At 33.2% G+C, this 27,394-nt stretch overlaps 4 protein-coding genes across 6 annotated transcripts in view; 2 read left to right on the top strand and 2 right to left on the bottom strand.

Moving 5' to 3' along the window:
• The window catches only part of LOC132699265 (uncharacterized), an 87,153-nt gene extending 74,295 nt beyond the window's left edge, over positions 1–12,858 (top strand). The window contains exons 2-3 of the mRNA XM_060665897.1: positions 3,099–3,208; positions 11,844–12,858. Coding sequence (XP_060521880.1) covers positions 3,148–3,208; positions 11,844–11,989 — 207 coding nt within the window. The 5' untranslated portion in view covers positions 3,099–3,147 and the 3' untranslated portion in view covers positions 11,990–12,858. The remainder of the gene's footprint in view (positions 1–3,098; positions 3,209–11,843) is intronic.
• A 4,468-nt stretch (positions 12,859–17,326) lies between these two features.
• On the top strand, positions 17,327–23,038 carry LOC132699110 (uncharacterized). The gene is made up of 10 exons (XM_060665608.1): positions 17,327–17,568; positions 17,688–18,007; positions 18,099–20,602; positions 20,766–20,828; positions 21,281–21,367; positions 21,433–21,593; positions 21,666–21,774; positions 21,828–21,968; positions 22,024–22,295; positions 22,348–23,038. The coding sequence occupies exons 3-10, from the start codon at positions 20,470–20,472 to the stop codon at positions 22,555–22,557; spliced, it is 1,176 nt and encodes a 391-aa protein (XP_060521591.1). The 5' UTR covers positions 17,327–17,568; positions 17,688–18,007; positions 18,099–20,469; the 3' UTR covers positions 22,558–23,038.
• LOC132699108 (probable peptidoglycan muropeptide transporter SLC46) lies at positions 22,827–25,284 on the bottom strand. Of its 2 annotated transcripts, XM_060665603.1 has the most exons (7): positions 25,128–25,284; positions 24,969–25,072; positions 24,433–24,660; positions 23,481–24,369; positions 23,346–23,429; positions 23,137–23,293; positions 22,827–23,038 (listed from the first exon to the last, which is right to left on the bottom strand). In XM_060665603.1, exons 2-7 carry the CDS (start codon positions 24,969–24,971, stop codon positions 22,948–22,950), a joined length of 1,452 nt encoding a protein of 483 aa, XP_060521586.1. In that variant the 5' UTR covers positions 24,972–25,072; positions 25,128–25,284; the 3' UTR covers positions 22,827–22,947. The 2 variants fall into 2 exon arrangements, with proteins under 2 accessions (XP_060521586.1, XP_060521587.1); XM_060665604.1 differs by lacking the exons at positions 24,969–25,072; positions 25,128–25,284 and adding an exon at positions 24,713–24,889 and having other exon boundaries at positions 22,828–23,038.
• A 142-nt stretch (positions 25,285–25,426) lies between these two features.
• Positions 25,427–27,182, bottom strand: LOC132699109 (26S proteasome non-ATPase regulatory subunit 12). 2 transcript variants are annotated; one of them, XM_060665605.1, is made up of 4 exons: positions 27,125–27,182; positions 26,192–27,079; positions 25,942–26,135; positions 25,427–25,889 (listed from the first exon to the last, which is right to left on the bottom strand). In XM_060665605.1, the coding sequence occupies exons 2-4, from the start codon at positions 27,032–27,034 to the stop codon at positions 25,568–25,570; spliced, it is 1,359 nt and encodes a 452-aa protein (XP_060521588.1). In that variant the 5' UTR covers positions 27,035–27,079; positions 27,125–27,182; the 3' UTR covers positions 25,427–25,567. The 2 variants fall into 2 exon arrangements, with proteins under 2 accessions (XP_060521588.1, XP_060521589.1); XM_060665606.1 differs by having other exon boundaries at positions 26,192–27,061; positions 27,125–27,181.
• Between the last annotated feature and the right edge of the window lie 212 nt (positions 27,183–27,394).

Here is a 27,394-nt window from a genome sequence, read left to right as displayed (position 1 = left end):
TATATATATATATATATATATATATATATATATATATATATATATTCTCACGTATTGATTCACGGATGGAAAAATGTGATGACACTATATTCCGGGATATCATCCGTTCGCTCGTTGAACTCCGACTGGAATCCTGCATCCGACTGGAATCCTGCAAATCTTGCATCCGACTGGAATCCTGCAGACGTTTCGCCAAAATCTCACTTGGCATCTTCAATGCTCGCGCTCCGAAGTGTTTTCGGAGCGCGAGCATTGAAGATGCCAAGTGAGATTTTGGCGAAACGTCTGCAGGATTCCAGTCGGATGCAAGATTTGCAGGATTCCAGTCGGATGCAGGATTCCAGTCGGATGCAGGATTCCAGTCGGAGTTCAACGAGCGAACGGATGATATCCCGGAATATAGTGTCATCATATATATATATATATATATATATATATATATATATATATATATATATATATATATATATATATATATATATATATATATATATATATATATATATATATATATATATATATATATATATATATATATATATATATATATATATGATGACACTATACTCCGGGATATCATCCGTTCGCTCGTTGAACTCCGACTGGAATATATATATATATATATATGTATATAGCAAGAGCATTAACAATCTCTTCAGGGCTGGTGTAACTCTCTTCCTTTAAGTGAAAATCTCTGGCAGTTCCGGACTTCAACGCTTAGATCTAATAAACGACAAGAAAGAACTCGGATCCTCTGCGACATCAATCATTCTTTTAATATCCGCACGTATTGTTTTATATTGGATTAAAACTTTTCAATTGTTTCAGAATAGAAATGACGCTGTTGTTTGATTATGTTAGGTTAATGAATGCGCAATGCGATGAGGAAATATTAAAAACTTTATAGTATTTTGAAGCAAATTCAAATATATTTAAATGTTGTTATAAATGAATCTCTCTAAGACTTTAATGTTAATGGATTGGTGAAGTTATGGTACATGCATGTAAAGTTCGTCTTTTAAATTACACTTAAACCGAACGGACCTATTTTTCCCCACACAAAACTACGACCTGAAAATACCCATTTGTTTTCAAAATCTCATATATTACAACAAAGCCCGGTTCGTCCTAAATTTACTCGCTGCACCACGCTGAAATCGTTCAGGCGAAAGTTCAATTTAGAATTACGAGTAGCTACTCATATTCCGCGCCCACGGATAATAGAAAGGCCCGGGTCCATTGTTTCCACGAATTTTTTTAAAAGACGTCTTCCGAGATTTAAGTTTTCGCCGCTGTAATCCACCGAAATATCAATTAAAGCAAAAATTTTTATTGAATAAATATTTTAACTTGTATTCCGGGTATGCCAAACAAGTTGTATTCGTAGCATTTGAAGAGAATATTTTCGAATATCGTTTCTAGAGCTGGAGTTTCAATAAAAATTCGAAAAGATCTTAAATTCCCCAACAAAAATAGTGACATAGGTTAATGGTTTAACGGTTTTTTTAGGTTGTAATTATGCCTTGGTGTTCCTTTTTTATCGTTATTACATAATTGTTAATACAATAAAATTATTGTTAAATTAATGGTTTTGCCTTTCGTAGATTTTAATTTAAATATGTACTTTCTAGATAATAATATGACCGGACACATGAGGTTATGATTTCAACTCCAACTCGTTGTTTTTTTGTATCAGCAACGTTAAGATAAAGGTCATGCCGACGAATGAACTCTTGTAATACCCCTTTTTGCTGTTTTGCTCTTCGTTAGTACTATTTTAGCCAAAGTGCTGTGATAATTAACATTATCATAAACTGTTACTATAAATTTTTACCCAATTTTTAAAAAGTTTACTTGGCATGTCCTGATCCCTCAAGCGACAGTGCAAAATGGCTATTCTTTTTCTTCTAGGTACATTCAAAATACCGTTTTCCCACACTTTCTTTATAGTGTCATTTGAGTTAAATATTTTTGTCTTAATTTGAAATGCAACAACGCTAGTAAATATTGTTATCAATGTTCAGGACTGCCAGTAAATTGATTATTTTCTTTTAATTTCTGTTGCAATGATTCAAGTGACTGAATCTCATTACTCTCATACATCGCATCACATCCCTGCGAGTCCACTGGGCATCACCATTCCTAATTACTTTCATTATGCCTTTGCCACGTCGTTCCTTTCTTTCTAGTGAATTATTGTCAAAGAATCAAAATAAAGTTGACCTTTGAAAGCCAGTTAGCTCCACTGTCATCCCAGCTTCCACGCCCTCTACCGTTTTTAAAAGACCTGCTGCTAAATTTTGTATTTAAAAATAAAATTTATCAGCGTTTTTTTTTTTCATTTGCTATAGTTTCGGGAGTGATATAGTAAACGTTGAGTATTGACTTGACTTTTGAAACAGTTTTCAAAATTTTGACTCGTAAAAACAGTATGTGCAATTGCCCGATAATAAAGATAAAAATATAAGTGATAAAAATATACTCAAACTCTTGCAGCATATTCAAATAACACTTTTTTTGTCTGGTTACTCTCCTCCATCCGTCGTAGAAATTTTCTTCAGTCCACATTACAAATAATCCCTGAATGATGGCAAAGCCTAAATGATTTAAACATTTTTAAGGTGTCGACACTACTAAAATAAAAGTGCCTCCCTGTACTGATGAACGCTTGTAAATCGGCTTTCAATTGGTTTATTGAGTGTAAAGCGCCTTCCGTTTATGATGGGGCAGCCAAGTCATAACCATTTATCGTGTTCTGGACTATATTAATATCCTATTATACTAATACTATTCTCTTTGCAGGAAAAGTAGGCTTTATTGTTTAAGTGTGCGACAAAAATTAAGTAATACGGATTTGTTTAATCAGTGGGTTTTTATAAAATTCGAATCTCAGAAGCGTGGGATGACTGACTCCATACTGGTGAAAGTTCGAGGTTAAGATTAGATTTCTTCAAAATATGAAGTCAAAATACATTCTTTAATTATGTAGGCAATATACTGCTAATGTGTAAATTATCAGGGTCATAAATATTTATCGGAGGTTGGTGCTAAACGGGTCACAGTAATAGCCATGAAACTTATCCGAATGTAATTTCCAGGATCAAATGTGGTTTGTGCTGTTCCTCTAAAGCATCTGTCTAAGTAACCATGCCAGTTGGTGGACGCGTTGCCGGCAAAGTCAGTGGAATTGTCTCGAACAACTACAACGGTGAGTGAATTAAACTTTTAACTAGACGCGGTTTCCAATTTATCAAATCCAGCAACCTTGCTCGACGTGTTAGCTGTCAAAACACACCTACCCACTTTCTTGACTAAAATTCCAATCAATATTTTACTCTCGTATTTTCCTCTAATGCGACGTCAAACTGACGGCGTCGGGCCGATCTTGCGACACCGCTTTCTAGAAAATATTCTCTTGGTTTAGCTGTAATTTCGCATTCAGCGTCTGTTTTTGGACTAAGTGCATTAAAAACACAACGAATAGGGAAACAAAAATGCCAGTTAGAGCAAATGCGAGGTTTTATGGGGTTTTCTCATTAGAATCTGCGTTCACTTTGCCAGATAACCAAATTTTGTTATAAAAACAAATCATCGAGAGATTTTTATACAGGGCATCCTGCTTTTAGATGAATTATGTAAGCAAAAATTTGAGAATTGGGTATTATACTAAAGCCGATGACGATTTTGAACTGAACACCTTATATTTATGGCAAGTAAAAATATTAAGAATAAATGAATAATCCTAAATAAGCTATAAAGTGTGTTCATAAAGTGACGCACAAATGCAGTATGGATTTTATTATTTTGGTTTTTTATTTCAAAAAAAACTTCAACAGGCTACTGTAATACTTCTGGATTCCTCCTGCGTCGGTTTTTGCTGAGTAGTAGGTTTCGCCAATCACCCTGTTGGTTTCTTCAGAGCTTGATTGAAACTGGCTCCCATTTTACTCTGTACCTGCTTATAAATTGTTTGAGGGGGGTGGAGCATAAACACCGTCTCGGATGACTGATTCCCATATTCATGTCAGGTAAAGACCTGAGTCGCGGTTGAGATTGTTAGGTTGTTTATAGATTTATATAGACTCTCGGATTTTTCGTTGGTAGAAGAATTGATTACATGCAAGAATTTTAGTTTTATCGAATAAAATTGTAAGTCCGATTTCGTGATTGTGTTCGGCAACTGCTGACAAGTTTATTTGTCTTAGTCTTCTTAGACATTTAAACTCTATACACCCAAACATACGTTTTACAATTGAATTGAAAACTAATAATAATCTCTCATTCTTAGATATTCTTATCAATAGAAAATGAGATCTGACAGTGGGTTATTATGTTTACAGAAAACCTACGCACACAGACCAATACCTTAATGCATGGTCACATCACCATCGGGCCCAAAAATCATCGGTTTTCAACTCTCAGCCCGAGTCACTGAACCCAGAATTAAAACACCTTACCTCTGCTCTTCTCTCTAATAATTTCCACATTAAAGATATCAAGCGTTCCATCACAAAATTCGCTTCACCACAACCTTCCAATAGTAATGAGGCCGAAAGCAATCCTACACTTGCGAATCAAAATTTCTAAAAAAATATAACGTCAAAACCAGATTATCCACTTATCCAAAAATCTCTCATCATCTTCGATCCGTCAAAGCCAAAATTCCATTTGAGATGCCAAGGAATACATTGGAGAGACCGGACGAAAAATATCAACTAGGCTCAAATAACATGAAAAAGCCTTAAGACTGAGACAAATAAACTCATCAGCAGTTACCGAACACAATTACCAAACTGGGCATAAAATTTTATTCGATATAACTGAAATTCTTGCAAGTAGTCAATTCTTCTACCAACGAAAAATCCGAGTGTCTATAGAAATTTATAAACAATCTAACAATCTTAACCTCGACTCAGGTCTCTACCTGTCACCAATATAGGAATCAGTTATCCGAGACATGGGTTATGCCCCTCATTTAGCTCCGCCGCCCTCAAACAATATATAAGCATGTACAGAGTAAAATGCGAGCCAGTTTCAGTCAAGTTCTGAAGAAGCCAACAGGATGTTTGGCATAACGTTAGCAAAAACCGACGCAGTAGGAATCCAGAAGTTTTGTAAAAACTATTTATTATTTTGTTTTTTCTTTTAATTAATTTGAACTTCTAATTTATCATTTATTTACTAAATATTTTTTCTGATAATTCTATAATGAACCGAACTCTATTAATCACTCAGATAAATTATACAACAATGAGTTCGTCCAAGATAACAAAACATTAAGACAATAATCTGGAGAAGTAACTAAATAATATTATATGTTATAGATAAATATAGCACACAAAATGCAAGAATTTTCTGAATTAAAAGATCTTTCATTTTTATTTTATATTGTCTAAAAAATATGTTTTTGAGATTAGACAGGAGAACATTATACATCGTAGATTTAAAGGGATGATTATATCAACTTGTCTGGTAATATAGTCCTCTCTATTGGTAGATATTCGATATGCATCTGCGTTTTAAGACTATTTCGGTTAATATAGGAATCAAACGAGAATGTTCACAATTAATATAAAAAAGCATGAGAAGACAACACTCCCTATTACTGTAGCCTTCCTTTTCTAGTGTAAAGTTTACTATTTATGAATATCATCCACGAAATCTATACCAATTTATTTTAGCCATAGATATCTTTACATGTGTAACTTTTTAGTGAATTTCTCGTTAAATTTTGGCGCATGTAGAAAAATATCCTCTTTCTCAACTTGCAATGAAAAATGGTTGCGAAATGTGATCCGATTAGATTTATTTTTAATCTTCTTAAAAAAATGAGTTCCATCATATTTGTGACAGAAAAATGAATCCATCTTCCTAATTTAACATTCAATGCCTGCTTCTCACTGCGTCAGACCGAAATTTCTTTATGTTAGCAACCATGTCATTTCACGACGTCAGACGAGTACATAAAAGGCCAAAATAATGTGAAGTTTACGTGTTTTTTATTTCTTAGTCCTTCGGAGGCTAATACGTATCGATTTAGTAACTCGAAGCAAAACTCCATAAATCAGAGTGGCACTTAACTGGTTCTCGAGTTCAATTACTTTTAATCCCAGAAGAGGAGGGAAATAACGCTTATGTACATTTCCGTCCCTCGAGAGCTTGTTGTTCGCTTGGCACTTATTTAAGCTCTTTATCGGGTTATATTATGCTCCTTGCATCGGTTCAGGTTTAGTAAAAATGCACATGCAAAACGGACACTTAATTTTCTCCCGTATCACTTGCAGCAAGATGGTTTTTAGTAGAAAAATTTCGTAAATTCAAATTTTTGACAGAGTTCCGGTGCAAGTGCGGTCCGAACATTTTTTTTAAAACTATGACGTCTACCATGCTCCAATCAGGTAATAAGTTTGTTGTTTAAAATTACTTCACCAAAAATGTATTAAAACCATTACAATGAATAATAAAGCTTTCAGGATAACCACTAAATGAACATTGGTATTATTTTCAATATGCCAAAAAGTATCTCTCTCATGCTTTGGGCATGTGCCAATGAGTTTTAAATATAAATTGCGACCAGAAACATCCCAATATCGCAAGTTTTAATTTTAATTTTGAATGATTATCATGCAACCATTTGCGCTTTCACGTTATTCATATTTAGTTGCAAATATATAATCGTACTTTATACATTGCTCAAACTGGCAACCCTGTCATAAGAGTAATGCGAAAGTTGTTGATTTGGGTATAGTCGAACGATAATAAATATAAAATAAATTTAATTCTATTGAAAACTAAATCCTAAGCAATTTAAGCAAAAATGTAAAACGCTCGGCTGCTCTAATATTTTCCCATATTGAATGAATACAGTAAATACCTGCATACTTAAAAATGTTTACTCAACTGCATGGAAAGTTCCATAGGTTAAATCATTCTCCAAAAACATGGCATGTCCAAAGTCTTAATGATTTAAGATCGATAAGTATTCTTTTCTGTTTCTCCGAAGTTATTCATCTCCAGATTAGAAAACATCTTAGAGATTACAAGAGCGGCAGTATCCTTATTTTATCGGAATTTTCAAAATCATTTAATACGATCAATCACAATTTACTTCTTGCTATTTTACAGTACGTAGGATTTTCTGAGCCCTCTAGTGCTCTCATCCGCAGTTTCCTTAGCCAGCGTTAGCAATTCCTAGCAATCGATGAGATGAGAAATATCCAAGTAATTCTAGAAAATGAATGATTATGGATTTTGATTTACGATTCAGTGAGCATATCAATTACAATATACAAAATCCATAAAATTTCTCTATACGCATAAACACATTTTTGCTAGAAAGCAAAAACATCTTTCAGATATACAGACCATGTATTCTTTGGAAAGATCATCTGCGTACACAGAAAGTACAGAAATGTACTTTCTGTATACGTGTACTTCGCTTTGCCTATATATCTTATAAGTTGCGTGAAGCTAAATGGATTACTATGGAGCAAAGAAGACAATTTCTCTCACACTGTCATAAGAACCGATTACCCACAGTATTTAGCAAATAAAATTACCTACAGGACTAACATTCATTACTTAAACTTAAGATTCCGTGAGTCAATGGCATTAGTATGCTTAAGACAAGTTTCACCTACTCATTTTATAGCCTATATAATAAAATTGTAATAATAAATTTAGAAAGAAGATTAATAGTATATTATGCAACAAGTGCGGTAAACGGGATTTGAGTCACGAGTTTATTTGGCATGCGGTAAAATCCCGGAAATGTCCGGAGTGGCTCGGAAACTGGGGTGGTAAAGTGACGCTTCTCGCACTCTAGATCGGTGTGTATTTTACAGACGGGAGTAGAAAAGAAATATTGCGTGATACTTCACGATTCGATAGACTGAAACTTTAATAAGGGTTTCATCACGCCTTGGACTATCCGTGCTTTGATTCATTCGAGTATTTTACATGAAATTATACAAGATGTCCAACTAGTGTGTCAAAGTAATATATCTCATTTAGAATTTATTTTGGAAAAAATATTAACTACAGACGTTCTAAGAAATAAGGTATTAAGATTATTTTCAAATATACAAGGTAATTTATAAATATGTGAGAAATCAAACTTATATTTGTTTAAATAGAACACCCAGTATATTATGGCATTAATAGATACTCCATTTTCTACTCAATCACCTACTGTAGGGTTGTTATGGTCGATACCTAAACGTAATATTTTTTGAGGGATACACATTTTTACGAACGAAACTCCGAAAATTTGTCAAAATATGAGAAAATATAGAAACAAGCCAAGAAAAATAAAAATAAATAACAAAATTTTTAATTTTGTGAAAAAAATATTTCCTTTCTTTCCACTAATTTAAAAATTCTGCCTTTCTATATAAAATAATGTTTTCAGCTCGCGTCTTTTAGTGTAAATTTGGTGTAAAATACTGTTTAAATTGATTTTTCAGAGTTGCACAGTTCATAATATTATTTTTGTTTAAAACTTGAAATTATGAAATTATTTCCCGAATAACATTTTGTATTAACATGTAACAAATGCTATTATCAGAAAGAATTATACTTAATTCGTCTCTGTAGACTCTTCACGTTCAGGTAATATTTACTTTGTTCTCAACTTTTTATGATGTTTTCGTACGGTTTGAAAATTGTCAGTATTTTGTTCGTAAAAATACATAAAAAAATATTAGGTTTCAAGTAACTCTTTAAATAAATCAAAATCTCCTAATCTCCAGTCATCCTGTTTTTTTTGCACATCATTATTTTAGTTATTATAACTTATATTTAATATTGTTTATATATGCAAAAAATAAAGATTATGATTTTTAGATTATTAGCTCGAACTCAAAACTTCAAAAATTGCTTCAGAATTTCTTTATTTTCAAAGTTGTGAATTTATGAATAAAGTGAAATATAAATATAACAGACAAACAAACAAACGATTTAACTCCAAAAAGAAAAAAGAACCAAACAGGTAGAAAAATTGAGAAATAATATTAAAAGAACAGACATACACATATTTGCCATCACTATCAATGTCTATGACAATCCCCATTACTTTATAATAATAATTATAATAATAATATGCTTTATTTGCTTTGCCACACTACATAATGTTCAGCATCCTCCCATAGTACATAATAGTGATCACTTAAACGTGACAAAAAATAAAGCAAAATATAAATACATAAAAATAACCAACCCAATAGATAAGGTTTATATTTAAAATTTGTGACAAACAGACATAATTATTAAAATTGTTAAACGATCCTCGCCAATCCAGCAACAAACTCGTTCACTGTGTACGTTGAGATGAGGATGATTCTCTTTACTTCTGTTTTAAATCTTTGAATTGGTAGGTGTTTTATGGTCAGCGGAAGTAAATTAAACAGTTTTATGGCTACAAATATATAGTTTTTACGGGTAAGAGATAACCGATGTTGAGGCAACAGTAAATCTCCGCCATACCGTGTATAATAGATATGCCTATCTTTGGCAGTTTGCTAGACCGACCTTCTCGATTTAGTAAAAATTAGACACTGATAGACAAACAGACCCTGCACTGTCAGAATCCTATATTACTTAGAGCTATTCCAGGGTTTAATGCGGTCTTTTGCATTTTAAATACCCGCTCCCAATCAGCAAAGCTCCCCAAAATAGAAGTTCATATGATATTCGTGACTGAAAGAGACCAATGTAGGCAGTTCGAGATACATTGAGGAGTGTAATATATTTCACTCTGCGAAGGAGATATAATATTGAGGCTAACTGTTTGTAAGCTCATTTATGTGATTCTTCCAGGACCAAAACTTTCACGGCCGTACTGTGTTCCCCTTACTTAAGACAAATAGGTTTGTATACTATCCATCTCACTTTAAATATGTATTACCGGTACCATTACAGTTCGATAGGCATCATTATCTGTGCTTTTAGTGTGAGACATGTATATCTGTACCCTATTTGTAATTTTTTGTTATTATATTTACAACTTTTACATATAACATAATTTAATCTCCATCTCTCATCGAACTCCACACATAATAAATTCAAACTCCCGAAAAGATACATCTCTGCCTTCGCGCAATACAATTGTCAATACATTTCGATTCTCCACCCTCTGTATCCCACACAATAATTTGCATCAAAAACCCCCTTGTGGCCGATTTTAATCGGCAATGCAAACAATAATGGAAATTCACTTTTGAAACGAACGTTTTTTCCTTTTCGGTCCTATTTCTTTCGTACTAGTGGGATTGCATCATCGAAATTTTAATACTTCCCTACCAGCTTTTTTTTTCCTGTGGAATAATTTAAACTTTTTGCTGCCTTTTAGCAGAGATGTCGCATATATCAGACTCGGCTAACAAGATATTAATCCCGCTAAAATACTGCAGTTACTGCAATTTATGGTGCGATGCTAGAGCTGCGTTTCATAGTAAAAATCTATTTCTTTATGAACTCGTGAATTTGCTCTGGAGTCCAACCCACGGCTTGTTTTGAAACCGATTACGAAAGTTTTAATTAGGGTTGTAAGTAATTATGGACTTGGTGTAGACGACAATTTTCAATTTCATACTTTTTTAAAAATACACATCTACTAAGCCGGGTATTAAACCCGCCAGTTAATGAAACCGTTTTAATTTATAATTAAAATAGTTTTAATCGTAATTAATATTCACTATAATTATTATTATAGTTAGTTTGCTTACTTTCGTATACTTTTATATCTAACAATAAATTCTTTTATTGAAAAAAGTTTAAATTTGCCAAAGTCGTTTTTTTTATTTTTAGCTTTCCTGAATAATTAGAAAATACATTTAAATTAAATTTAAAATTTATATAAAAGAAGGAAACCTCCTCAAAATTAAATTATTTATCTTATACCACCCCTTCTTTAAATTTATTACATTCGTGTAGCTGTTTAAGTTAACGAGCTTCTGAAGATGTTCATGACCATAATGATAAGCAAGTAAGCTAGTAAGTTAAACAAAACCAAAGACATTATAATGTGAAAGATGATTTTGGATAAAAGGTTTGACGAAAGGTTCTTTTATAAAACTTGTTCCGTTTACTAGTGACTTAGAATATTCTAAACTCACTGAAAATCTAAATCTAAATCTATTCTTAACCACGAGCGTGGGAACATACAGCAAAGTTGCGAAAACCTTAAAAAAATTGCTATGAATTTATTAACTAGCTAACCAAAACCATAGGGTATTTTAGTAGAGGAAGGAGTAGAAATAGTATACTATGCAACAAGTGTGGTCAATGGCCTTTGACTTTAAAAGTTTACCAAACGTGTTGTCGATCCGTGTGATTTTTTGAACAGTGGCGAAAGTTAACAACTTATAAATTTTACTCGGCATCCATAGAATATGAAATTGTTGTTTCAGTGGTCCATATGTATTTTCGGTAACCATTCTTATATAAGCAGGTTGTTGAAAGCTATTGGATGTTTCTCGGAGTTTGCCATGTTTCTTTTGGAAATATTCCTTTTTTTTTTCTTTTTTACAAACAAATCCTTTAGTCTTACAGTAATTTATTCTTTTCATAATTACGTTTTGCTTTAAAGCAAACCTATAGGATCCTTGCCTTTTCCTTCATTTCTCTTAAGCATATTCCTTGATTTGAATCAATTTTTTTTCTCAATATATCCTATTAATTACAGTGTTCTCATAATCTTAAAATAGAATGGAATTTTTTTGAGCAGACCGTAAAACGCGGTCCCAGAAATCAGTAATTGAAATATCGGCTTTCACATAAAATTTGGAGCCCGCATCTAACACTGTTAATCGACGTTATTACTGGTCGTTAATCTTTTTTTTTAGGACGTTCCTATCAGGGCATCAACGAGGAAATAATATGGGTCAGTATAGGGATGGGCATCGCCATCGCCGTCCTGATCACGGTGGCCCTTTGTTACATAATGAGGGAGAAATGCGTTCAAAGGAGGGAGTACTATATCACCGCATGAACCGTGGTGCCCGTCTGAGTAGATAAAAATGGAGCGGGATTCTGTATCGGACACCTTTGTTTCGCAGACCAACCCGGCGATTTTATTGGATTTGGTTTACTGCCGAAATTTACTAAATGTTCGATAATTTTTTTTATCGCAAATACATTAATTTCACAATAAAATGATGAATTAATCCAAGGAACACCTAAAAAATGGCTTTTCTCTTAATCTAAATAAACGATGATGTCACATGCCAGTAAGCGAGTGTCACAGCTTCCTTGTGGTTTTACGATTCTTAAACTAATCATCTGTGATAAAAATAACAACTGTTTTAATAACATAAACAAACAGGACAGAACAATCCTTTCAATGAATGGAGCAACATTCCTAACTTTAAAATAATAATAATAATTTGTATGGACAAGGTGCAAGAATTTTTTCCGGATTTTTTTTTGTAGTCATGAATAACAAAAACACTAGCATAACTTTCTTCCGAAATTTGAGGTTTGACGTTTGTGCACTGTCCTGTGACGTCACGTTTATTCGGATTTGTCATTTTAAGCGAAATTAAGAATCCCGGGTGCACAACGAACAATGTGATGTTTTTGCCATTGATTTTAAGAAAGCACAATTGGTTTATAACTTTCCATAATGAGTGTGTGTAGACTAATTTGTAATGTCGTCTTTTAAAGTGTTTCCGATCAATCTTGTATATTGTGTTTGGTTTCGCTAAAGCAGAATACCAATGACATTACATAGATCCAAAGACGACCAGACAAGTAAGTGATGATTTAATGGGACTATTTTATATTGAAATAATCTAGTTCTACATAGCCTTAGGGGATTTTAAGAGAAAAACTAGTTTTTAAATTAGACATTACATTTTCGTTCAGTTTACTTAATGTTAGACCTTTATTTTAGTGGTCAACTCAAATTCAATAATTAAATTTAATAAATAAATTTAAATTAAATTTAATAAATAAATTTAAATTAAATGTAATAAATTTAAATTAAATTTAATAAATAAATTTAAATTAAATTTATAATCTGGGCAGTTCGCCAAATCGATCGTCTGAGGTCTAGAAATCAAATTGCAGTAAAATCTACGGGAATTTAAAATACAATACAATTTTTAATATGCGAAAAAGGTAGTAGCGTGCATATACCTGTTGTTTCAAATTCGGCTCTCACCATTGGGATCTCAGTAACAGTAAGAGATACAGTGTGACTTAAATCAGGGCAAAGTTGCGCATCGGTGAGTTCAATTATGTTCCGTTTTGAAATTGAAGTTATTTATTTATGTCTTTATTTTAAAACTTAGCAAAAATCTGTAAATACATTCTCAGAAGTTTTTAGGCTACATCTTAGGGCCAGGTCAAAAATCCCTTACGAAGTTTCGTTTTTCTCAAACCATCATCAACTTTATTGTTTCTTATGGTCGCCATATTGGGTTTGTGCAGTGATGAATAGCCTGTCTTATTACCGTTTTTATTGATGTATCATAAGTTGTATTTGTGTTCCCTCAAAACGAAAACCGGAAGTTTCAGATTTTCCGCTATATTTCCGAATGTAACAAAAATAACTTCAATTTCAAAAAATTCAACTCACTGATGCCCAACTTTGCCCTAATTTATGTCACCCTGTATCTCTTACCATTACCGAGATCCTAATGGTGAGAGTCGAATTTGAAATACCCGGTATATCTACTGGACGACACAAGAAGTGGGAACACTTTATAACTTTTAAACGGCTTGAGATAGCGATTTGAAATTTGGAAGAGTTAATATAGGCTTAATGTCCAATTTTTTTGACAATGTAGCGAAACAAATTATGACAAGTAGCGGTTTCTATATTTGTTACTGCTAGTTGAATTATAATAGAGGGCGCCCCCACGATTAAACGATTAGCGTATCGAGCTACAGCCGATAACGCCGGACACGGAAATAGTTGTGGGCTGGCATCTCACCAAATAGTTATTTTTCTAGATCTTGTGTATTGTGAGATATTTTTAATATCGAGAGAACCTGTGGCCTGTTTTGTGTCAATACACTTTACCGGACGTTTGCCTGGTCTGTTGTTAAGGTAGGTCGGATATTTTTTGTGTGGCAAATGTCACTTATCGTTTTTTTAACTTATTGTCGTTTGTTAAGAAATTATCTCAACCCGTTTCATTGTAAACCAGTTCCCCGGTCACCTGATCATGTGAAAAGTTGTAAATGAAACTTTTCTTTACTTGTCTAATGGCATATAGCACTTAATGTAATGAACTACTAATTTTTTACGATAACCTCAAATAGCACCCTAATGGGAACAAGAATTTTTTAAAACCGGTACTTTTTTTGCAACATTTTGACACCAAAATTTTCAAAATCCGTTAAAAAATAAGCTCACAGGAAGGAAAAAAATATTGCTTAGGTGGCTTTGCTTCTATTCAGCATCGAATCGGCATGATTGAAAATTCTGGCATTTTTATCTTTTATTTGTCGTGTGACAGGCATTGTATGTAATATTTTGTTTTTATAAAAACGTATTTACTTATCTGGTTTGTTCCTAACTGTAAGCTTATTTTTTCACGGATTTTGAAAATTTTGGTGTCAAAATGTTGCAAAAAAAGTACTGGTTTTGAAAACTTTTTGTTCCTACTAGGGTGCTATTTAAAAAAAACTAGGTTATCGTAGAAAATTGCCATTGACAAGTAAAGTTTGAGATGACCGGGTAAACAGTATTTTTGATGGTCACAGCCTCCTAGACACAAAATTTAAAAAAACAAATAAAAAGAGAAAACCCATCCTATCCTATCCTACGTAGAATTATCTCCTGAATCCAAACCGGAAGTGCAAGCATTGGCTACATATTGCCAAAAAAACTGGACGTTAAACCTATTCCAAATTTCAAATCGCTTTCTCAAGCCGTTTAAATGGTATAGAGTGTTCCCACTTTCTAGTGACACCCGGTATACTAAAACAGAAACCCGCTTATCTTCCTAGTCTTTTGGCGATATAATGATTTTTGCGCTATAGAAAGGATAAACAAAGTTTTAAAAATTGACAATAATTTAATCTTAATTCTCTATCGGGTATTAAAAGCATTACAATAATTACAAAAATAGCAACTTCAATTGATTCTGTATTTGATGCATTAACGTTATGCCTTGTCAGGCCATCTTTGGATCTTAGAAGGAGCACAAAGTAAAATTAAATAAGTATAAATAGTTATAAAGAAAAAGAAACAATTAATGGTATTAATTAAAAACGGATTAGATTATTATTCAACGCTGGTTTTAAACAGCAAAATGTGTGATATAAAAAATGTTTAGTAGTAGAACCACGAGCCACAACTGTATGAATTGTGTACTCATTTTCTGATTTGAATATTTAATTCTAAGTAATCGATCGGAAGTAGTATTAAAGTAAATGACAAATCTTAGCATTCCCTTTTATTTTACAGGAAATAGGTGTACCTATCGAAAGATGGGAGATACAACCTGTTAAATCGTCAAAGGGGATATAAAATTTGAACGAATCTGAAGCAAAAGTTTAGCACCATGTTAGACTGATCGATATTAAAATATGTACATATTAGCTTATTTAACTCTCTTGACAACACTCTGTCGACTCCTTTTCACTTATCTCCATAATCAGTTTCAGGCCATTTGAAAAATTAATTAGTGTAGAATGTCTGCAACTGCAGGTGGTGTATTATCTCAACTTTCAAAACTAATGCTGTCCATAATTACTTGGTTAATGAATTAATTCTTTTTCATTGATATTTTAGCTACATTTAAAAATAACGACACACATGTTATTCTTAAAATTTTTGCCGCCAATGTTTGTATTGTATTGCTGTAAATTTCAGTACACTTCAGATCAAACGACCTTAGTTCGTTATATCTCGATCATATGTAGATCCATCTCGTTAGGATAACTTAGCAGCTAATAAACATAGAAAAGTCCCAACAATGTCCTTTTCGGTGGACCAAATTACTTAGGATAACTATTATTAAGTACTTAGATTATGTTGTAAGTATATGTCAATTGTATATTTACTATGAAATAAAAAGCCAAAGGAAAATACGGTTTTATTTTATTACCTACCTAGAAACACAACGATGACAAATTTTAATTTGGCCTCAAAGTTTGTGTCAATGACTTAATATACATTTTGAAAAAATAATACATCTTCCAAAACTTATCGATGGAAAATTAGTCCTAATAGCTACTATAGATATATATAGATATAGATGCTGTGTCGTAAAGTAGTATACAATTTTCTGGGTTACCAGCCGTTGATCTCAATTTTGTCGAATAGGAGTAAAATAACAACTTGTGATTAAAATATAACACCTCTTAAAGCATATAGCTGTTAAAATAAATAATGTCTTTCTAAACAGTGATTTTCCCGTGCTTAACTCGTTTTCCGAGAACATTTAACGTGATCTCAGCATATTTTCAGAAAATACTGACGTAAAAATGCTGCATCCAAGCTAATTTAATTAGGAGATTTTAAATCTTGTGCATGTTGATTGTACTTTCTCCAAATATTTTATATAGTTGCTTTATTATATCTCTAGTAGTTATATGTTTTGAAATCAATCAATCAAAAAAACATTTCCTTCCAATTAGACACCTGACGGCGTTTAACAAACAAAATAGCTCAGCTAGTCGGTTAATCGACGGTTTTCAGTTTGAATGTGACAGTCCTCATTTTTTCAAAATATGCCAAATCTCAAAATGATATTCGTGTAAACAAAGCTTCCGTTAAATTTAAATTACACTAATTTTGCACTCTAATTTATAAACCTGCATTAAACTCATAATATTTAAGGTGACATATTGTATATAGCTGTCTAAAGTCTTAACATGTTTTCAACTCCCTCCTCTAAAATACCCAGATGCTTACTAGAAATAATAGAGGATTGCCTATGCCAATGCACTTTTAAACATGTGGAGAAAGAATATTCAATATGCGTATGCGCGAATGATCAAACTAACCAAAACTAATGTGCAAAATTTAAGAGATGCACGAATGATTGTTTCCTTCCTTAAGAAAATGCCATAACTATCACTTTTGTGTTTGTTTAAATCGAGAGTGCCTGTTTATAATAAGTGTTACACGATTTAGTCCAAACAAAACAACACACACACACACAACACTTTTCGGGTTTCTACAATCTGGAACGAAAGAAAATATCATCTCACCTAATTCCATCCCGACATCCAAAAATGATACAATGCGGTCACGTGGAATGTAAGCAATGACCGTTGAATGCAGCGGTTTTGTGTAAAATCTATGGTAATGCTGTGCATTATTCTATGCTATTTACCAACCTTACATATCTGGGAATGTCATCATAAATTGTCATATGTTAGTGCACAGTGTATATGTGATTTATTTAATAAGAATTGTAAATGTAGCACCGACGATTCAAGATTAATGTTACGTCTAATAAAATGTGCAGTAATCGTTCAAAACAGTGTATAAAGCTGTGACAGCCGCAATAAGAAATCAAAATTGGAGCTATCACAACTTACAACTTACATTTTTAACAAGTCAGGACAAATCTGTTGTATCGTGACGATATTAAAAAATGAATACGGGTAGGTTTGAAGAAAAGACAATATTTGTGTATATCCCTTTAATCATTATCAGATTACTACTATTAATTTTTACGGACACTGCATATCAGAGTCAAAGAGAATATTTGCGTTGTTTTCAGACCTCATAATGGACGAATTTGAGAGGGATCTAATTATGTATTCTGAAATTGAAACAGTTATTGATACCAATACCAATTCTGAACAGTCACTACCACGAAGCTTACAAAAATATAAGCAAATAATGCGGAATAACAATTCTGGAAGCATATTCGATGCCAATTATTCAATTGAAGATGAAAACAAAATTTTTAATGAAGATGTCACATATGTTAATTCAGGTAGAGGTCGGGGAGGCAGAATGACTTTCTTTAAACCTGGGACCGGTTTGTGCTCAGATAAAATTGGCCAGGATGATGAATTACTGAAACAGATACGAAAGGTAATTGTAAAAAATTTTTAAAATTCAAGTTTATTGTGTAAAAATAGGTTACTTTTTTTTATGTCTTATTTATTTTGTACTTATTTTTTAGGTTTCAGGTTTAGGATATTCCAATGAGTTAATTGAGTCTTCCCTAAAGGTATCTAGAAAACTCAAAAATAAAGAAGTGATTAATGAATTTAAAGAGTCTGGAGAAAAAAGTGATAGTTCTTCTGCACAATCTACCTGTTCAAGAATAATTAGTGACAAAGCAAGTACATCAGGTTCCAATTACTTCACAGCTTCAGATGTAAATTGCTCTAATAGTCCAGGAATAAAATCCACTTATCTTAAAGAATTTGAAGCAAATACTCCAACTGAAAGTCTTACAGAAATGGAGTGTATAAGGAATGATTTGAGTCCTTCTAGTTCAGAAACCAACATCAAAGAAAATATTCCAACCAAACCTTTGCCTCTAAGTTTATTAAGAAAAAGGTGCAATGAGCAACACAAACAAAAAAAAGCCAGTAAGACAGGAAGTGAACCAAAGCAAAATAAACCTATTAAGAATTTAGAGATATTAACGGAAACTTACCAAAATGTATGTGGTAGTAATGGGTTATCATTGCTTCTTCCAGTAAAAAATTACAAAAATGATTCTGTCAGCATAACATCTTCCACCAGCAGCAGTAATTCAGGTGAAAGCATTTTACCTTGGAGGACAAGGACAAATTCCCCTCCAAAATACCCCTGGGGAAAACCTCGAAGCCCTCGTTCTTTAAATATTTATTGCAGCAACGAATTTCCAGTTCTTAAATAGGTACTATTTTTTGATAAATTGCATTTTCATTCCTCTCTAATAATAATAATAATAATTAGGACAATGATATAGGAATGTTAAAGAAAAGTCAAAATTGTCCTTTCTTCATTGTTTTATTTTTTTGATCTCTCAATATACAGTCACAAATAAAATTTGACATTTTCAGAAGATTATAATAGTTTGAAAAAGTGGTATCTTATTAATTATTATGCGCTTAACTTATTATATGTTATTCCCTGAGATCACAAATAAGATTATTTTTTGTTATTAAGGTTATTAAGATTTATTGTTTTTTAGTTAGATTTTATGAATAATGTAATAGTCACTAAGATCACATATGGGTGGTTGTGTTCTACCTGTTACTTTACTTTAAATTTCTAAGATTTTAAAGCTTGACTTAAAAAAAAATCAAACTCTCTGTTTCAGGGTACTGAATCATTTATCCACAGTACTGACATAAAATAAATTTGAGTTCTAAAGTTATACAAACTGTGCACTATTTCATCAACTCTTACGTTTGTAAACAGTACTCAGATTACCTTCTTTCAATAAGATTTACTAGACGCTTTATAAATCTCAAGTATTTGTGTTTAGTGTTATGATGCTTTTGACTTTAACATATTTTTTTGACTCCCTACTCTTAAATGTCCAATTATGCACCAATCAGACGCGCGCAAAATATCACTTCAAAACGTCAGTTTTATTAAACACTAATACTTTACGTTACTTTTTACAAAACTTCTGGATTCCTACTGCGTCGGTTAGTTTCAGTCAAGCTCTGAAGAAGCCAACAGGATGATTGGCGAAACGTCAGCAAGTTCGACTCAGCAAAATCCGAGGAGGAATCCAAAAATTTTGTAAAAAGTATTACAGTAGCCTGTGGAAGTTTCTGTGAAAAACTAATACGCGTGTATGTTATTTAGTTAGTAGATTTAGGTTTCCCTGCACTTATCTCCGTATTTGAAATAAACATTAGTGCTAAAATAGTTTCAGCTTAACTCATCTGTACTTGTGAAAAGGTTATTTAAACTATTTGTTTCAAAGCCCTTACGCTAATGTTGATGGAGTTCTAAATTTTTTGAAAAGCAAAGCAGATTTTGTGATGTTTGAAACAATGCATTGCGTGATACTTGTAGATAATAAGATTTGATATATATTTTATACTTTAATAAAAGGGTTAAATTTTTGTACTACTGTTATATAGATTTAGTAGACCTCAGCGACCTAGAAAAAAATTCATGATAAGTCATTGTAATTTCATTTTCGCATAGTATTTTTTATAAATAAATAGACGTTTTATTTTAATTTCCGCATAATTCTTGTAATAGAATTCAAACTTTTGAAATTGCTGAACTATGGTAACCAAAAATCCGCATAAGTAATCACAAACGAAAGAAAAAACAACAAAAGGCTTGCAGAATAACGACAACATTCTGCGCATAGCTTACCGTATTATCTCGACAGAAGAGACAACTTGCGACCCAAACCCGGTTACCCACTTTTTTTCACGCGATTACCATAAACCTGATTCTCTGAAAATGTAAGTATCCATCCCGTTCGATTTAAAGTCTTCAGCAATAAAGTACTGGCCGCAGTAAAAACATGGGCGAACTTTGGTTGAATAATCAACAGTCTTCGAATCTATAAAAAAAGCTGAAAACCAATGGGACCCTGTGCGGGTGCGTTGTTGATTTTTTTCGGGACTGTTGCGCTATCGGCCGATATCGATATTTGGAATGAAAATAATACCGTACCGACAAATGATATAAGGCCTGATGGCGCGAGACTTCCTAGAGGTAAGTGGTATTACTCATGAATACAAAGTAAAAGAGCAAAACCTTAATTAAAGTATTGAAATCATTAAACCAAACATGGTTTTCTTTTGCTTATAGCGTCGAAACCTTTTCATGCGAACCACTCGCTAAATAATGACTATTACTGCAATTTTTTTTTCTTTAGTCTTGAACTTTTTTCCGGTACCCGTTGAGGAAGAATGTAACGCAAATGATGGAAGAAGAAATGGTATGTACTCAAATTTATTATCCATTTATCATTTTAGGTTTTCAAATTATTTATTTTTTTTAACAACCGTGCACCTCAGAAATATAAATAAGAAATAATACTTAATAAATATTGAAATTTGAAGGGCTTTCTAATTTAAGTAATAATGAAAATCAAATATTTGTATATTTATGTTTTGTGACATTTTTACTGTTCTTTTTTAATTTTCCTAATTCCTGTCGTAACATTACCTAATTATCAACGGTTTATTTGTTACCACCTTTTTTTTATTTTCTACTATGTAGATAACATATTTTAATTAAATTGTAAATTAGAATTAACTTTTTTTAAACCTATTGAGGGCATTTTTAACGCTCCTTAAAACAGTTGAGAAAATTCATGATTATTGTCCTAAAAACATAATGCCGTACAAAGTTTAACAGTATTATTATACTATATTTAAATTATGCTAGGAGTGTGTATGAACACCTACGAATGCCGAATCCAGGGAGGAAAATCTCACGGCTTTTGCGCCATGGGGTTTGGCGTATGTTGTGTCTGTAAGTTGGCCGAATTTTATACGAAAATTGCCTTCGTTATATTGCCATGGTAATTTTTTTTTTAGTTACTGCGACATGCGGTCAGGAAATAATCAACAATATCACCTATTTCGTGAACCCAGATTTTCCAGACCTCACAACTAGGATGACGTCCTGTATGATCAACGTTAAAAAGATTGACCCGGAAATAGCACAAATTAAACTCGATTTTATTCATTTTAACATAGTAAGTGTCGCTATTTATATATTATACTTATCATGTATAACTTGAAAGCTTTTTTTACGCTGATTTTAATAGGGTCAGCCAAACCGAACCACCGGAGTATGTGAAGAGGATTTTTTCACCATATCTTCTGAAAATTCGACAAAGGAATTGAAAATGTGCGGACTTAACAGCGGCCAACACAGTAAGCCGATTTTGTATCTTTATATTCTTAAAACCCAGGGCGCTACTTTTTAGTATTTTACGACGTCGAGTCGATAGACGTCAAAATTCGCGTAAATCTAAGCAGAAAAATTGTTGCCAGATTATGGGAAGTGCGAGTAACCCAAATTCCGTTTACACAAAGAGCGCCGGTAGGGTGCCTCCAGTATCACCAAGGTAATAATAAAAAATGGCGGGAAAAACGTTTTTGGCAAACCTCGTCTTTTTTGAGGCTCAACGGGTGTTATTCAAACAATGAACTTCGCTGACAATGGACGCCACTTGGCCGATCAAGATTATAACATCTGCATACGGCAAGAAGCAGGCGCTTGCAGCATAGCTTATGAGCCCTGCCACGAAAACGCTTTTCGGATAGCTCCGAACAATCAAAATGGTAGTACTGATGGGGACTTGGAAGAACTCGGCTCGGGTCAAGAGGAAACCAGGTCTATGGAAATTTGCAACGATAAAATTATAATGCCGTGCGATTCAGATGATTTACTAGTCAGTATCATGGATCAAGCTAAGACGCGTAAATTTTAGGCTTTAATTTTAGGCAGGGATGTTCGGCGTTATGCCAGGATATTGCAGCTTGGTTCATTGCGGGGCGAGTTTGTGCCCATCGGGAATGGATCCCTGCAGGATTGAAAGTAGCGTCACTCCTTTCACTATTGGAGTTCACTTTGGCCCTAGTGCTAGACAAATATCGCCCGATGATAATTTGGGGATGTGCCTTACTTACGAACAATTGTCCTGTGATGTTTAATGTAGTAACTTTAGATTTTGTGGTTGTAAAAGTCAAATCAACAAAAAGTGGCAAGATGCATCATTAGTTGATTTTGGGAAGCTACTGTATTTTTGTGAATTGTTTTTTAAATAGAATATATATTATTGTATGCCACTTTTGGAAAATACTCATGCAAAATAGAGGGATAATGAAAAATAAGCTCCTATTTAGCTGTCCATCCTTACAATTTCTGGAAAAAAATTACATTCATGTTTAGTAAGACCATTCATGTGTAATATATGGAAATGACTGGGTAGTTAAATCGAAACGGCCGATACCTGAAAACGGTTTTGATTGAGAATTATTTACACTTGCCACACATTACTAAAAAAGTATTCAACAAAAAACCAAGGAAAGTTAAAAAACATTCTAAGCTTCAACTTCTTGGTCCAGACATCTTTGCTGTGTTTCCTCAGATTCAGTATCTGACACCGGTTCACTATATATAATACTGACATACCTAAAATGAGTTACTGTAAACTATCAGAAAAAGAAATTAAAATGCAAAAATAAAGTGTAGAGAACGGTGGCGGGACCTGATTTTCTAAAACTACTTACAGAACAAAAAGAAGGACAATCAGTTGAGATGCCATCGTCAAATAAAAAATTGAAGTCGGGTTTGTATGAATTGTTAGGTTGTACAGTTTACTGTAGAGGACACCAGAAACCAGAGGAACTGCATTATCTGCTACCGCAAGAATGGAAAACGCTTTTCCTAAAATGATTGTTGTACCAGTCTCAAAAAAATCATGCAATTATAAGAATACCTTTTTCGGATGATAAAATTATTTTGGACATCATTGACCTTATAACAGGTGCAACAATTGGCCCAAAAGCTGCAAATGCACCTCCTGGAATTAAACTATTTGAATTTATATAAAGAAAATAGCAGAATGGGTTACCAATATAAAACACCAAAGGTGCATCGGCTGTAATATAAAATATTCTTCCAACAGAGTGGGCCACAGCTCCAATCATTATTATTACAGTATCTTTTATACCAAAAACCCTACTCAAAACTGGAACAGCCAGTAAAAGTACAATATCCTGAAGCGCCGACTGGAATGTCCTGAAGTTACTGAATTGTGAAACAGTCCAATTAAATACAAGCTGGCAATATAGATACATCATGTTACGTTCATCTCTTTGAAACACATAAAGAGCCATCATAACAATAAGTATTATTAGTATCCTCCTCCTTTTGTTTTCGCGTTTTTTGCAAATCGTTCTAATGGTGTTAATTACATGCCGGTAATCAAAGAAATCCAAAAAAATGTTATTTGCTTCCGACAATGGTTTTTGACTGGGTGTAGTCCTCCAGTTAAGTCTAAGTAGAGAGTAAAGCACCGCTAGAGTCATTGAAGAAGCATTTATGGCAAACATGACTGTATAAGAATGATTCACTACATTGTTAAACAGATAAGATCCTAAAGCGATTCCAATAGGAAATGTCGCCAGGTAACCGACTTCTAGCAAAGTCACTCTCATGGTTCTTTCTTGCGGCGTTGTTATATCAACCAAATAGGTGAATGCAGCTGCAAATATCGCTACATCGGCACCTGTAAAGGACATTGGCAATGTTGCAATATAAATTATATATTCTACAGGCCAATTATCCTGGGTCGAAATTAAAACTAGCATGAGGGAATAGTACAATTTTCCAGTCAAACCCAAGAGTAGTGGCAGTTTTCGACCGCGTTTATCTGACCAAGCGCCCATGAAAAACGCCAGAACGATTTGGCCTGCGTGACCAAAGATATCATTCCAAAGGTGAAAGTTTGATACTGTAATCTAGAAGGGAATGGGACGTCAAAACATGGAATATACAGTTTGTGACAATTTTAACGCCATTACCTGCACCTCCTTTGTTATGTTTTTGTCTTCATTATTAATATTGTCACATACAGTCTTGTTATATCCATGGTTTACATGGCACGCTTTATAAACAAAAAATGATTGCTCCACAACATTTGTGATCATAAAGGCAAGCATATAAAAAATGAGAGAGGGTTCGACCGTAATATAAGATAAATAACGTAAAACGCCGCTTCTGCTTCCATGATTACCAGTGTCCCCTTCCATCTGAAATGTAAGAAGATACTATGCCTATGAAAGTGTGATTTTTTTTTATTACAAGAAAATCTCACTACATCGATCACTACTTAAAAAATAACACACACACACAAATAACCAATATACATTTAAATAGAAGTAAAAAGTTTTCATTTTTCAGGTTATGTTCATAATATAAGGACTTCTTTTCCAACGTATACGTTTGCTTGGACTTTGCACTATTTTTTTAAAACATAAGATGGGAATTCTATATATTAGACCACAGTTTAAAAACAAAGTCCGTGATAGGTAATAATGGACAAAAAACTTATTCTTACCATGTAATTGTAAGCAATCAATCAATAGGATGTTAAAAGAATATTATGAGCACGATACTCCCATCGAATTCGAATCTTTATAACTCTTTTCATGTACGACCGACCTGAAAGTTTTATTATGATGTAAACTAATTGCATCAATAAATGATAAGTACTTACTTAATTTCTATAGCCGGATATTTAAACATCATTAATACAGTACTATTCAGTGAATTTCAAATGCATTCTTGCAACACACTTAACTCTAATTCGCATTATTTTAATAAGTTGAAACAAAAATGGACAATTCAACTAAAGTAAAAAAAATACTGAACCTAATAATCAGAGGCAAAATTTGGTAACATTGACCTTTGAAACCTTTATTCAATACTGATAGGCATATCAATTCATATATCTAATTCAATTTTGGTGAAATGTAGACTGAGCAGTCTGCACAATAAATAGTAAACATGTTTGGCTTGTGTAATAAATTTATTCAAACATTTTGATGAATTTACAAAATACTATTTAGGTGTCAAGTTTTAAATAGTGCAAGTACAAAAAAGTTGCACCATTTTCTGCTTTGGAGGACTGCAAATTTAATATGCCCTTTGTCACCTTTATGTATTGACAGCTTGTAGATGCTTGTGAACACATTCTTCTTTGTTGATGAGATGTGTAGTTTTATTAACCAATTGCATGAGGGAGGAGAGGTCTTGGGCCCAATCATTTAAGATATCGCTAGGATCTTTACTTTGTTGGAAATGGACCACACCTGCTGGTCGATCTGTTTTTGCTACCACCGTTTTGCTTACCACCATACTGGAGAGGAACTCTTCTGTCTCAGCGGGAGATAAATCCAAGAGCTGGGCGACGCGAGCAATCTTAATGCGCGTGTAATACTTAGCCATAACTCGGATATTGTGCTCGACAACACGGGATCTGAAAACGGTTCATTAACTGTCTTATATAAGCTAAAAATATAAAGCAGTACTTTAAATCTTTCCATCTTTTCGTAGCTTGTTCGTTACCATTAAAAACTGGAGTACTTTTCAATTCTTTTTCATAGATTTCACAGAGTCCTGACCATTTTATGAGTTCAGGAGTAGTGAAAAGCTTCAATAACTGCTTATACAGTGGTATCTCTTCCAAAACTTTATCTGCCAATACTCTGTGGGTTAAATCAGACTAAAACAAAACAGACTAGCAAAGTTGAGACATGTGATATAGTGTATTGTAATTACTTGTTCATTGTCATATGGAGCTAATATTAAATACAAAACCACTGCTTTTGCAGTAAATTGCCTCTCTTCAGGAGCAGCTTGTATGTTTGGAGTATTCAAAACAGCTCTATAATGCTTACAAGTGGCCAAATATGATCCCTCATGTTGATCCAATTCCATCATTAATCGATAGTATTTCAATTTCAAGTCTTGAGTTCCATCATCATCAAAGAATTTTGTATTGATTTTTTTTGAAATAATTTGTGTGCGAATATAATCTTGTTTTGCCAAACATAATCTCATTTGTTCCAATATAAGCTCCACTTTTTCCCGTTTTTCCATAGAACCATAAGTTTCCACTTGCAGTTCTTGTATGATATTTGCGGCCTCCTGTATATCACCTTCATCTTCACGTATTTTGGCTAATTTATGAGTAAGTCGAGCTCGCTCAACTTCAACATAAATTTTTCCTTCAGTCACTTGCCTAAGGGTTTCTATTAATTTAATCATGGTGTCTTTGTCTGGGGTGTGATCAACATAAGTGCAGCATTCTTGGACCATTTTCGTAACAGCTTGCTTTAGTTGTGATCTTCGTTTTGTTAGTAACACAATATGCTCATTAAGGGCGGCCCAATTGTTGGCTTCCTTACAGATCTGACAAACAGCAACTAACACCCGACCAGTGGATATCATATCAGCCCCAGTTCTTGTTTGTTTTTCAAGAGCCAGGAGCTGATCTAGGGCGTCATGGAGCTTTCCCTGCTTCGCAAGTCTTTGACATTCGGGAATCTTTTCATCACAAGTAGAAGCATAATCAACTTCCATTTTCACAATTCTTCCAGAATCTGTGGCAATAGATCCCATTTTGACGACTAGATGAAAAGTTTTTTGCTGAAAATTTTCAAACGACTTCTGAGTTTATTAAGTTTTATTACAAACAATTTAACCACTCACTATTAAGTTCTGAAATGTTTCAGCAAGTCATCAGAAAATAAATGAGGTTGAAATATTCATAGATCGCGAAAACAACGCTTTAAAGAAGGCAATATGCTCTTCGTCAAAAACAAATTGATAATTGTCATTACCGGCGTCTGTCGAAGATGTTCGCTTTTAGTTTTCTTAACAAACTATAACAAAACGACTTTGTAAAAAACAAGACATAATTTCCACATACTGAACTGATTCCAAAGTAGCCTTTACCTAAATGAAAAACTATTTTTGAAT

The sequence above is a fragment of the Cylas formicarius genome, unplaced genomic scaffold (genome assembly GCF_029955315.1).
Source record: "Cylas formicarius isolate icCylForm1 unplaced genomic scaffold, icCylForm1.1 PGA_scaffold_3__17_contigs__length_32017465, whole genome shotgun sequence".
NCBI lineage: Eukaryota > Metazoa > Arthropoda > Insecta > Coleoptera > Brentidae > Cylas > Cylas formicarius.
The sequence above is the reverse complement of the archived record's forward strand: the minus strand, read 5'-3'. Positions and strand labels throughout refer to the sequence as shown.